The 12,667-nt window shown below is 51.5% G+C and overlaps 1 protein-coding gene across 8 annotated transcripts in view; it reads left to right on the top strand.

Moving 5' to 3' along the window:
• RNF144A (ring finger protein 144A) overlaps positions 1-12,667 on the top strand; it is a 250,799-nt gene that overhangs the window by 56,723 nt on the left and 181,409 nt on the right. For all 8 annotated transcript variants that reach the window (XM_057497477.1, XM_057497479.1, XM_057497478.1 and 5 more), the window contains one exon: positions 11,449-11,594. In XM_057497477.1, coding sequence (XP_057353460.1) covers positions 11,449-11,594 — 146 coding nt within the window. The remainder of the gene's footprint in view (positions 1-11,448; positions 11,595-12,667) is intronic.

The raw sequence follows: 12,667 nt of genomic DNA, 5'->3' as shown, positions 1-12,667 counted from the left end.
ATTTTTATGGCAAACCTCTTCTGTGGACAGAGTGAGCAAAGCAAATGGAAACCACAGCCCTGCAGGAGGGTGCGCTCTGGACAGGGAGACAGAGAATAAACTTAAACAGCAGACAGTGGTACATGGTGAGGGAAAAGGAAGTGTGGGAGGGTCTGAAGGGGAGGTGGCGCAGGCGGAGGAGGTGCATTTATGCACATCACCAGGGAGAGAGACCTGATGAAAGAGTGTCGTGGTGGCGGCTGGGGAGCCCAGAGAATCCCCCCCTCACCTGCCACCCTTTGTCATCCCTGCCCAGGGGCTGAGCAGACCAGGGGTGGCAAGGAGACAGGACCGGGGACACTGGGGTCTCCCAGCCCTGGAAGGTCATCACATTGGTAACTGGCCCTGGGTGTGGCAGAGGCCTGTGAACCTGGGAGTGACGCCAGCACGGTGGGCACAGCGGGCTCTCTTATTTTTGGTGTGTCCTTCTATACTAATGACTCTCCAGGGACCAAAGAGTTACCTCTGCAAGACAGCCTAGTCCCACTAGACCCATTATCATTTCCACAGCTTGGGCCTTCCCTGAAACAGATATCCCAGGCGCCCCTTCTCCGTGTCTGGAGGCTCCATGCGCACACTGGGGCGCCAGGCAGGGATCCTGGGAGTAGAAATCCAGGCCTTAACAATGGGCTAGGAGTAAATGGGATTTATAGAATTGCCTTAATTATGGGTATTCCCAGCAGAAGTGCTTCTCGCCTTGGAGGACTGACTGTTCCTGGGTTGTCAGTGGTGTTTTCTTGGGAATAATTTGAAGTCTGCATCTGTGTTTCCCTTCAGGAAAGGTTTCATCAGTTCATCTGATTGTGCTCAAATCCCTCCGGGGTAGGCTCTGAACAGAGCTTCACATTCGGGAAACATGCTTAGTGGCTCCGCACTTCAGGCGCTGGCCCTGCTCACCCAGGGCTGTGGATATTCTGCGAAGGTTCTTTAAAGGAAACCTCTTGCTTCTGCTCTGCAGGGAATCCTCGCTGCTGCCATGTCGGAGCTCATTCTGAGTAAGTTCCGAGGCTGGCCCTTTATCTCGTGGAGCCCCGGTGTTGCCTGGTGGCCCCACCAAGAGTGCTGGTGGGCGAAGAACTGGGGGCGGGGCAGGGCGGGCTGGGGGCATGGCCGTGGCCCCTTCTCCCTGTGTGATGCGGTGCTGTCCGTCCAATGAGCTCCTCTGCACGTGGCGTGTCCTCAGCCACTCAGAAAAGAGAGCTCAGCATGGCCTCGGCCGTCCTCCGGGTCCCTGTTGGAATCTGAGCTCCAGGGTGGCTGGTGAGGTGCCGGGGCTGGGGCTCAGGTACGTGGGTACCGCGGGAGGAGAGTCTCGTGAGCAGGTGGCCTTCTGCAGTTGGCCAGGCCTCCTAGCTTGTGGTGTGCGTCCTGTCCAAGGCCATGTGATGACCCCAGCCATCCTCCTACAGCCGTTGGGAGACCCAGTGAGACAACAGGGGCTTTCTGTGTGACTGTCGTCGTCTTCCCATCAGGGAAGTTGAGCGCTGGACTGATTTCTGCATCTCAGCCAACGAAATGGTCTGTCATGCACCATCATTATGTCACATGCCTTATTTAACAACTGGGGGTTCTCTATGACGAGGAAGAAAAGCTTAAAACCTCAGCAGTGTTTTTTCCTCAGCAGGCCAGCCCTTTTGTATTCTCATCAGAGCAGCCAGGCGAGCCCTCCCCCGTGTGTGGGGTCCGGGCAGGCGGAGCCCTGGGGCGCAAAGGGGCCTTGCCAAGCGGGGCAGCCGGCGTGTGGGCAGGGCAGACCTGGGCTGGTGGTGCAGGAAGGGGACCTGAGCTCGGAAGCCAGGAGACTCCACTGAGAATCATTTTGCCACTTGTTACTTTGGGACCTGGGCAAACTGTCTGTGTTCTCAGCATCACTTTTGAATCTGTTAATGAACCTGGGTGAGCTGACTTCCCGTGTGGGTTGTGTTGACTGACAAAGTGCAAAATAGCAGGTGGAACACACACGTTGAAAAACACTGTGGCTAATCCTAAGAGCATCACAGATGCTTTTCAGCATGATTTGATCAGAAAACAGACATACTGGGGGCCCCTCTGTTTCATCGGGGGAGCATGGTGTGTGTTCGCTTGGCCCCAGGGTTGCTGGGGGAGGGAATCGCCCTCCACATCCCAATGAAACAGCAGTGCCCCCTGCAGCTGGCATTTCCTTCTACCCAGTTAACTCGGCAGTAAAGGAAAAAACAAAATAGAGCATTTTCTCCCTTTGAGTAGGTTTTTTAAACTGTTGAATGGTCATACTGACCCTCCTCGTGGGGCGTACATCTCAGAGGGAGACAGCAGCCCCTAATGTGTGTCAGAGAACGGCTGGGGGAGCAGGGCGGGTGCTGGCTGCTTTGTATAGGTGATCAGATGATTGAAAGATGAGCGAAGTAATGCACTGCCGGCCACTGTGCTTTGGAGAATGTAGTGACATTATTTTCACAGTCGTCATACTGCTGAAGTGACATGGGATTCTTGAGGTGCGTGCTTTTCTTCTAAAAATGAGAGCCCTTTAATAGTTTCCAGACCATATTACATTGAGGAAACAGTTGGGCCCCATGAATAGAAGAATCACATGGATCCAGCCCAACTCATGGCACAGTGGGTCATGACTTATTGCTGATAAAAAGTGAGTACTGATTATTCCCAACAGTAGAAGTGAGAGTTTGGAGGTTAACATTGAAAAAATACTTGTCATTGAAGCCTTACGGTTTCCAGGTCAATGAGAACCAGCCTGCTCTCCAGACGGGCCTTGTTTGTCCCTCCCAGGCCTGTGATGGTGTCCAGACGTCAGGTGTTTCTGCTCCCCAACCTAAACACCAGAGCCTGAAAGTGGCTCAGACCACCTGGTGGACTGCGTGTTTCATGTGTCCAGTGCCCAGCGTGGGCCCCTCAGCCTGCTGTGGACAGTGGCAGGGGAGTTTAAGGCTCCTGTTGCTTTCCCACAGCAAGTGTCCTGAAAGCTAAGGGTGTGCTCTGTGGGCCCTCGGGCTGCATCTTTCTAGAACAAATCCTTGGGCACCTCAGTGTCTCCATGAGCTAGAGGACCAAGGTCGGGAATTACAGCGCTGTCATTTATGGGCACCGTCAAGCATCCTGCAGCCGTGGGTCAGAAACACAACATTCCTGTGAAGAACCAGATAGTATGTAGGCTTTGCTGGCCTACATTTCTTTGTTTGCTTGTGTTTTCATTTGTCTTATAATTTTTAAAAATTAAAAAAAAAAACCCACATTCTTAGCTTGAAAGCTGTGCAAAGAAAGGCCTGGCAGAGTCACAGACCCTGCTCTAAAGGCTTTGAGGGGTTCTGTCTGGCTCAGCGCCTGCCTTGTCTGCTGAGCATGATACTATGTCTCCTTCATGAGAAAGGAAGGCCTTGAGGGGTTCACTGGGTAAATGGTGGGGAAGCTCTTGACCCCACCCCAGACTTCCGTCCCTCAGTCCTGCTTGCTAAGGTAGAGATCCTCAGGTTACCCTTGACCGCCTGCTCATTCTTACACCCACACCCGGACCATCAGCGCATCCTCGCAGCTTTTATTCAGAGCGTATCTAGAATGTGACCCCTTGTCATCAGTCACATTGATCACTCTACCCTTCTGGACAGATGCCTCATCTCCAACCTGGATGGTCGCAGTGAAATAAGTTAAAACTGCAGCCTAAAATTGGTGCAAATGTTCCTCCTGACTCCCCCAAGTCCCATTGGCCAGGTTCCTTGTCATTGCCTACCTTGCTTGGTGCCTTTTCCTTGGAGATGAGACCTTCAGGGGCAGGTGCTCTGCCCTGAGGACAAAGGCGTGGCTCTGTGGAGGCATCTCCGGCTGTCGGCTGTCGGCTCTTGAATCCTGGGTCTAGACAGGGTCTGGAGCATTAAAGAAGCCTAATGACCCGGCCACCGACCTGGCCATGAGCAGGTGGAGGGAGCAGGGGGTCAGTACAGGAATAGAGGGGCCGGCCACCTTGTGGAAGCGCGATGAGTCTGTGGGGTAGGAGGCTGAAGGTCGTTTGGGGGAGTCTGTGGACAGGACACGTCTCAGCCGCAGGCACCCCGTGTGCCCTGAGGTGGATCCCTGCTCGCAGGGTTTTACCACTGGAAAGCATGTTTTATCTTTACAGCTCTCTCGCTTTAAGAGCCATCCCCACCTCGGGGGATCTTTCTGGGGCCCCAGAGGCCAGCTCTCCCAGCCTAGGCGGCAGATGAGGCCGTGGTCCACGAAGGACAGTGGCAGGTCCTGAAGGGTCGTGTGGTCGGTAGCAGCAGAGCTGAGATGAGAACCCTGGTTTCTCGAGCCTTCACGGAGGCCTGTTCCCACCTCAGTGCTCCTGCTCCTTAGCCTTTGACTCAAGGGACCCGCAAGCTGCAAGCCCAGGGATTTCCCAGGCGTGTTGCCCTGGCAACGGGGCTCCTGTTTGGTGCCTTTAAGGAAACAGCCCTGTGCCTGTCCCACGCCCAGCCCAGCGGGCCAGAGGCGTGCTCCCAGACCTGGCCGCCAGCCAGCACCGACTTAAAGGCAGGAGAGGCTGTGCTGACACAAACCACAGACTGTTCTGTTTGCCCATGTGATGAAGACCAGTTTGGAGCGGGGAACTGCGGTGGCCCACTGCTACTGAGCTTTATCATAATGACAGTATATATTCTGCTGTTCTTTTCTGCATACCCTAATCTGGAAAAAAAATGGAGATAATAATGACTATGTCATTGGGAAGGTTTGCTGTGATACATTTAGGGTCACTCATTGTCAGGTAGGAGGAGCTGTTATTGGGGTGGGGGTGGTTGTGACCCCTTAGCAACTCCCGGAACAGTTCAGGGTAGGGAAATCATCTCTCAAAGGACAAATGACCAGAAGACGCCCTCCCACTCCCCCAGCCTTAAAATGTAATTACTTTGTTTGATTTTTAAAGCGTTGCTGCGTGGCAGCTAAAGTGCAATGTTTATGTGGCGGGCAAATTGGAGTTGAGATAATAGGCCCTTTGTGTCTCCCTCTGCATTTCATCCCTGGACGGAGGTCAGGACGGAGGTCAGAGGGCCAGGCTTGTCTGTACCATCTGTGGGAAGCAGACTGTAGTGTGGAAGCCACCGAGACATTTTAAATTTGCATGTGGAATATTTTATCAGTCTTTGAAATGAAATAGCTCTCTGCCATGAATGCCAATTGTTTCTGAAGCCAAGATGCCTGCAAGAGAGGCAGCTTCTGGAAGCAGGTCCACAGGTCTGTCGAGCCAGGGGAGGAGGAACCTTGAGGCCATAGCACGGGCCGAGGCTGAACACATCTCTACGGCCTCTTTCAGCGGGATTTCCATACATCCGCCTATGCTTTCCGGGGGCTTGCTGTGGAGGTCTTGCCCCAGTGGACAGTGGCCTCCCCACTAGACCAGACCTCCTTCTGGCAAGAGAAGCGCAGCCTCAGGGCGCTGTGATGGGACAGCGGGACCACCCGCTGCTCTGTGTCAGGAAACGGCTCCCCACACGGAGATGTTCCACTCAGCCCGGCCTGTGCCTTTCACGCCTAGTGCCTGCTGGTGCTCTGCGCAGTCAGGAAGCTCCAGGGCGGACTCCTCTTCTCCCTCACCTGTGCAGGTGCATTTGAAAGCAACAGAGCAGACACAACCTGCCCTCAGCACGCCTGTGGCTGCTTCTGTGAGTCTGTGGAGAAGGAGTCCTGTGCAGAATGGCAGCCAGACAGGCTGGTAGCAGCCCTTTCCGTCCCAGCTCCCCTGCGAAAACTGAGTGTAGGTAGGAAGCCCCTTGCAGTGCCGTGACTAAGGGCAGCCTTTTTTCTCTTTTTTTCATGAACCTTACTGGTGTGTGCATGTGTCTGAGAGGGTGTTTTGTGGCCCAGGGGAGTCTTTATGTCCTTCTTGGGGAGGGGTCACTGTGTTCATTAGCATATCAAACCCATACGGAGTTAACAGTTAAAAATAAACGCACAAATCTGTTCAGCTATATTAAATCCAGTATTTATCAGATTTTTACTTCCACACTTAATAATGCCATTTGGGGAGAACACTGGCCTAAAATGGTACCCCTTCCAGTTGAATCTGCACCTTAAAAGGCTAATTTGGGTTTAAATGAAAACTACATTTTTTTGTTAATCAACTTTTTTATTGTAGGGCAATTTAGATGTACAGATTTCATTTTAGATTTAGGTTAATGGTTTGGATTTAGATTTAGAAAAACGATGCAGGTAGCATGGGGGTTTGCATACAGCACGCACCCAGTTTCCCTTGGTATCCACAGCTTCTTAGGGTGATACGTTCATCACAATTAACAAACTGCTCCTAAAATATTACTGCTGATTGAAGTCTGCACTTTATTCAGATTTCCTTAGCTAATGTCATTTTTCTGGCCCAGAATCCAATTCCAGACACTAAACTGTAATGCATTCAGACATCACGTCCCTGTCGGCTTCCCTTGGTTGTGATGTGGTTTAGATGACCTTGGCAGTTTTGGGGAGGCCTAGGCAGGCATTTTGTAGATGCCCCCTGGCGGGATTTGTCTCACATTTTTCTCATGATCAGAGGGCGTGATAGGTTTTGGGAAGAAGACCACAGAGGCCCAAGTGCCATTTCCTTCACATCATGTGATCACCGTGACTTACCCTTGTTGATGCTGACCTTGGCCACCTGGCCGAGGTGCGTCCATCGCGTTCCCCCGTGCAGTGCCTGCTCCCTCTGCCAGTAGCCCTCTTGGAAGGAAGTCGCCCTTGCACAGCCCACGCGGAGGGTCGAGAGTTGGGCTGCAGCTCCTTGAAGGGAGCATGTACAGAAACTACTTGGATGCTTTTTCTGTGTGAGAGGTGTCTTCTCTGTCCCACTTATTTATTTAATCATTTATTTATATCAGTAAGGGCTCATGCACGTTTATTTTATACTCTATGTTATGATCAGCCAACTGTAGGAGGCAGGGGCTGTCGGGAGAGTGAAAGGTGGACAATGATTTTTACTTTCTTTGAGGGGATGAAGGTGGGGAGAATAGGGACCCACAGAAGCCTGCAGCCCTGGAGCCCAGGAGTGGGGTGGTGCTGGCCCCGTAACCACCTCCTGCTTTGTGTGAATCTGCCAAACGTCTCCCTCCAGGGACTGCTGCCCCTTCCAGCTCTTTCTCATATCCACCTCTTCGATCAGCGTGCACAGCCCTGTGTAACCCCAGTGGTGCTTAATAAATAACTTGCCTTACAAACATTTTGAATTACTTACATTAAATAATACTTGTAACTGACCAGATGTTCTTAAAATAGTTTGTTGTTTCTTATGACTTGACATTTCCATTAGGAAAACAAAGACTATTTTTTTTCTTTTCTGGTGTATTGTGATTCTCTTAGCAAATTCCTATTTCAAGTTTGCAGCTGTTGGATGTTTGCAAAATCATAATTAGCCCATCCTGTAGATAGCAAAGGTCTGTGGTTAGCACTGTGTGCTTCTTTTTTTTGTAAAATCTGCCCTGTTGTCATCACCATTTGAATCATGATTTTGAGCACACCTCAAATAGCATCTACTCTAGAGGGGAAAGAATGTGATGTGGTACCAGGAAATAGAATTAGACCTGCTTCATGAGTCACTCCAGGGAGGGAGGTGCGGGGCCATGGCTGACATGCCTGGGCAGTGGGAAGCCACACTGTCTAGAGGTCAAGTGGAAATCATGGTCCAGGAAGAGAGGAAGCAGGAAGTCAAGCGTGCAATTAGTGCTGAGGGTCACGTCTTCAGAGAGGCTGTCAACAGGAAAAGGAGCCATGCCAGAAGCTGGGAAGAGCGAGTATTGTCTGGGAACGAGCAAACCAGGGTGGGACACGGGGTCCCGGGTGAGAGGCAGTGAGTGCTTATGGGGCAGAGAGCTTGTGCACCCGATGTGCCCACCGGGACTTGCCATGGGGTGGGCGGGGGGGGGGGGGGGCTTAAGGACTCTATGTTGAAGGGTTAGACCCTAGATATCTGCAAATCTGCAGCACATTTTGGGGTGATGTCCTGTCTTGGACCACAGTGCACGGCGGACAATGAAACGGGAGGCTTCCGGGTTTTTGGTCTTTCCTTCTTTCAAAGATTATGGCTGCACACTTGAATGTCCTGGAAGACTAAGTTCATCATATCAGTTGTCTGCTGAAAAACAACTTTTCTCCTCTCGAGTCTGTCGTTAATGTCCGCCTTCTTAAACCTGACATTTAATGATTTCCACTCGGCAAGCGGGTCCTGTATCCCAGGAATCTTAGGTACGTTCCTTCCCACTCACTCTCTACCGCAGGTGTCCATGGGAGGTGATGGGTATAGTTTTTAGAGAAGCGATGTAGTTATTAAAACTAAGGTTCATAGAGGTTATGTAATTTCTCCAGAAGCGCCTGACCAGGTGGTAGAACATGAATTTGGACCAGGTCTGCTCCTTCCAAGGTGTGATCGCTTTACCTAAGGCTGCTGCCTCAATGCCCCAAGAATCTGACCTGAGGCCTTGTCAGCAGACTTACCAAGCACCTACCCCAAGCTCCCCGGGATGGAGAGGCCAGTTAGCACCCTCTGCCTCCCGGGGACATGTCCAATCCTGAGGGACCTTGCAAGCCACAAAGGTTGGTGATCCCTGTTAGGACTGCTAACATTCTTAATCAAAGCATAATCATCTCTCTGTGAGCTTGGGTACATCTTGCTTTGGAAAAAAATCATGAAGGATCAAAACAGAAAAGGATGCACATAAATATAATGAAAAAAAATATTCGCCCATGAGCCCAGGACCTAGAAAACCTTTGTGAACATTTACAATGATGATAAGAAGGAAGCATCAGCAGTTCCACGTGTGGAGAAGTGTTCCAAGTGAATATGAAGTCTGGGAGGTGAGCGGCATGGATTTTGGCTCCTTCTGCGCCCCCTGGAGCTGAGTGACCCTCAGGTTATCTAAGTGTGCTGGCCACTTTGGCTCTATGTCCAATTATGAGCCTTGTTTCAATTATCTAGAAGACTCCCATCAATGCAAACAGTTCATGAATTTGTGTACAAGAGTTCTTTTGTAACGACGGGACATGCACTTACTTTAGACTCAGTTGCTGTCAGTTACCGACGTCCTGGGAAGTTCCTAGACTTGTCTTCCCGCCACCCACTCCCTGTGTCCCCCCCTGCCCTGAATGCACATCTCCCCTCCTGACGCCCAGGGTGGACCCTGTTGGCCTTCAGTAACCCCCAGGTGCTGAGCTCTTAGGGGTCAGGTATTCCCTTGTACTTACGTCACTCGTGTGCCTTTCTTGTGTTCATTACCTCTTACCTCCTCTGAGCATCTCGAGGCTGTGCATCTCTAACCCCCGAGTCACACACGTCTTCCCCACCCTGGTACCCTGCAGAGAATCCACAGTGGTTCGTCCCGACTTAACATTTCCTTAGTGATACCCTGTGAGCTATGATGACAAAAATTGAGAAAAAAAGATGTAATAAAAAAAAAAAAACTAAGACAACTCCTTGTCCCTGGGAATATATTGCGTAAATGACGGTAACATCCAACACCTAGTTGTAGAGCAGGGGGCACATCATCAGCGTTTCTCACAGTGGACCAAACTGTGGCTAAGGGAGACTTGCAGGGGGAGAGGAGAGCGTTTCATCTCCCTGCCAGGCCCCTTATGTGAGTGCTGCTGATCCTCACGGCAGCCTTGTGAGATGGGCAGTACCCGCCCATCAAACAGATGAGCAAACTGAGGCGACAGTGGCCAGGTCACTGGGCAGTGTACTGCCACGGGCGTTCTGCTTGCTGGCAGAGCCCTGAGTCCCTTCTGCCCCTACCATGCTGCCTCCACTCTCTGTCATCTGGGGGAGGATGTTGGGATGTTTCTCTTTCCTCTTTTGGAATCCACTCCGTTTCACCTGTGTGAGATGTCACCTCCTCTCCAAACACAAGCCTCACCTCCCCCATGAAGCTCCTCTGTGCTGACGGTTCTGCACAGGCGTGTTCTTGTCTTGAGCAAGTGCCTTGAGCACCTAGTTTGCACCTAATCACATACTGCCTTGTATGATGAAAAGGTTAGCTTTTGCATTGGTGCAGGCTATGGCTGAATGGAACCTGAAGACCCCGAGGTGGGGGTCCGTGTCTCACACACCTTCCAGTCTTCCCGGAGTCCTAGAGCCACCTTGTGCATGTTCTGGCCAGTGGCTGGTGTTTTGTTTTGTTTTGTTTTCCTTTTCCTTCATGTGTTACCCCTTTGTCATGCTGTATACAACCCTCCACTGTACGCATGAAGGCGAACGAGACAAATCCCCTTTCCACGACCCCACAAACCAGCGGGAAGTGTGGGTGTTCTCACTCTCCACATTTCCCCTTCCTCAGCCCAGAGGCCAAGCTAATACAGGGCGCCACATACCAAACTTAGTTTGAATCCTGAGATTTGGGGAGCAAGTAGTGAGAGGTCAAATGTACAGGGATTTTATCTGAAACTGTAACGGAATCTTCCCTAGTCCTGAGTTCAGGACGCTTGAGTTTGGAGAACAGGGGGACACTAGTATAATAAAACACTTCCCTACCACAGGCGCAAATAAAGGCCATAGACTTCAGTCAAATGCTCAGGGTCATGAAAATTCATATCCTCAGGTGCAAGAATTTGTAAATTAGCCAGCAGGCAATTATTGAGGGGCCAGCATGCTGAGTAGGGGCTGAGACACACACCCTCCCTCCTTCCCCAAGCAGAAGCCCTGGAAATCCATGTGATAAATGTACCAATAGGTAGTCATGCTCTCAGGGGAACACAGCCTGTGTGCAAGGGTTCAGGAAGTGGCCAGTGGATGTTCCTGGAGGGCGGGGACGGGCAGGTGGCATCTGTCACTGAGTGGTGCTATAGAATGCACTCGACCCGTATGAATGAACAAGTCTGCCACAGGCCCTTGCCTTCCTGCCTTCCTGAAACATGCATTTTAGAGAACCTGCCAGGGCTAAAGGGGGCAGTGGTGTTTGCGCTGAGTGGAGGTCAGATAACCCCTGGGAGGTGTGGACAGAAGCCAGCCAGTGTGGAAAGGCTAACCCATTTGGAGGGCACAGAGGGCACAGTGGGACTCACTGACTGGTTTGCTGGGGATGTTTCTACAATGGAAACTGGTCAGCAGTTCAGTCTGATCAATAATTACTTTAATGAAAGCTTCTCTTCCAGGCTGCTAAGGTTTTGCCCTCCTGGGCTGGGTGCTTGGGTGGTGGGCTGGGTCCTACTCCCTGCCCATTGGCGGAATCGGGGAAGATGAGCAGGGGCGCATCATTTGCCCTTTCGCGGGTAGGGATGAATGTTGCCGTCAGGGAAGGGAGGCACCCACGGACCCGCAGAGGAGGCGCCTCTGGCCAGAACTTCTCAGAGGACCCGAATGGGCTCTCGAGCAGCCCTGCCCACCCCCAGGCGCGGCCGCCTCCCGGGGCCCCAGGGCGTAAGTGCGGGAGGAGGCTGCCGGGTCTGACGGCTATGCTTCTCTCATTTCAGACTGCTCTGCCATGACCACGGCGCGGTACCGGCCCACGTGGGACCTGGCCCTCGACCCGCTGGTGTCGTGCAAGCTCTGCCTTGGGGAGTACCCGCTGGAGCAGATGACGACCATAACCCAGTGCCAGTGCGTCTTCTGTACTCTGGTGGGTCTCTGCGGAAAACACCTGTTTAAGAGAATTCTGGGGGGAGCCTTTTGCTTTCATTTTTGTGACACCCACCCAAACCTTTGACCCCACTCTGCTCGGGATAGAGCCTCCCATCTGAGGCTTTCCTGTAGCTGCTAGAGGAATCCTCTACGTCAGCTGGGCTCCCCAACTAGATGTCTTCCACGGGTGCTCATGACGCAGAAGTCATCCATTAAACACAACTTGGGAAGCGAGGAGTGCCATTTAGAAAGCCCGAGCTGGGCATGTGCCCTTCTTTCCAGAAAGGAAAAGCTTTGCCACACCTCCTTTTAAATCTAATTTATTAGCAGGTACACGCTCGCACACCCCTGTGGGTGCCACTCCCGGGCATGTGCCGAGCTGCAGCGCTCAGTGGCCCTGTCGGCTCGCGCGGGCTCAGTGCTGACCTGGGAGGCACGCATCCTGAAATCACACTTAAATTCCTTAAGATGCAGCCAACGATATTTGGGGCCAAATGATCTTCTCTTAATGATTATGGAGGCTTCTGTTTCTGTCAGCCTAACTCAGACCCAACACTCTACCCATCATAAAGGGAAAATGAGGCTGTCAGGTTTATTTTCGATTTGTCTCATTTAGTTTTATTTGATTTTTCTCTCCATTCAAAGAGTACCAAAAAAAGTCCAGAAAAGAAAAAAGAATCACATTCTACAAGCTATAAAAAAAACAAAAGTGTGGCTTCTGAATTTAACTGTGTTATAAATGGCCCACATGGGTGGCCTGCCCGGGTATTCCTCAGATGTCTAGATTAGAATCTGCCCCAACACCGTCTTTCCTGTCCCTTTGCATCACGTGTGTTCCGCCTTCTTGTCCATGTCTGACAGACCTTTTTTCATCTGTGTGCATCTCCCTGGGGTGCAGGTCCTTTCAGTGTCATCTCCGTTTTATAGATAAGGAGACTGAGCCTCACAGATGTTTAAGTACACCTTCTGCCTTCCACTTGTGCTGGACTCTGGCTTTCTGAGGAGCAGCTTCTGTGCCCTAAACACTTGGTTTCCTGCAGGACTCCTGAGAGCTAATCAATAAATGTCCAC

The sequence above is a fragment of the Manis pentadactyla genome, chromosome 2 (assembly GCF_030020395.1).
Source record: "Manis pentadactyla isolate mManPen7 chromosome 2, mManPen7.hap1, whole genome shotgun sequence".
NCBI lineage: Eukaryota > Metazoa > Chordata > Mammalia > Pholidota > Manidae > Manis > Manis pentadactyla.
This window is presented reverse-complemented; position numbering and strand designations above follow the sequence as displayed.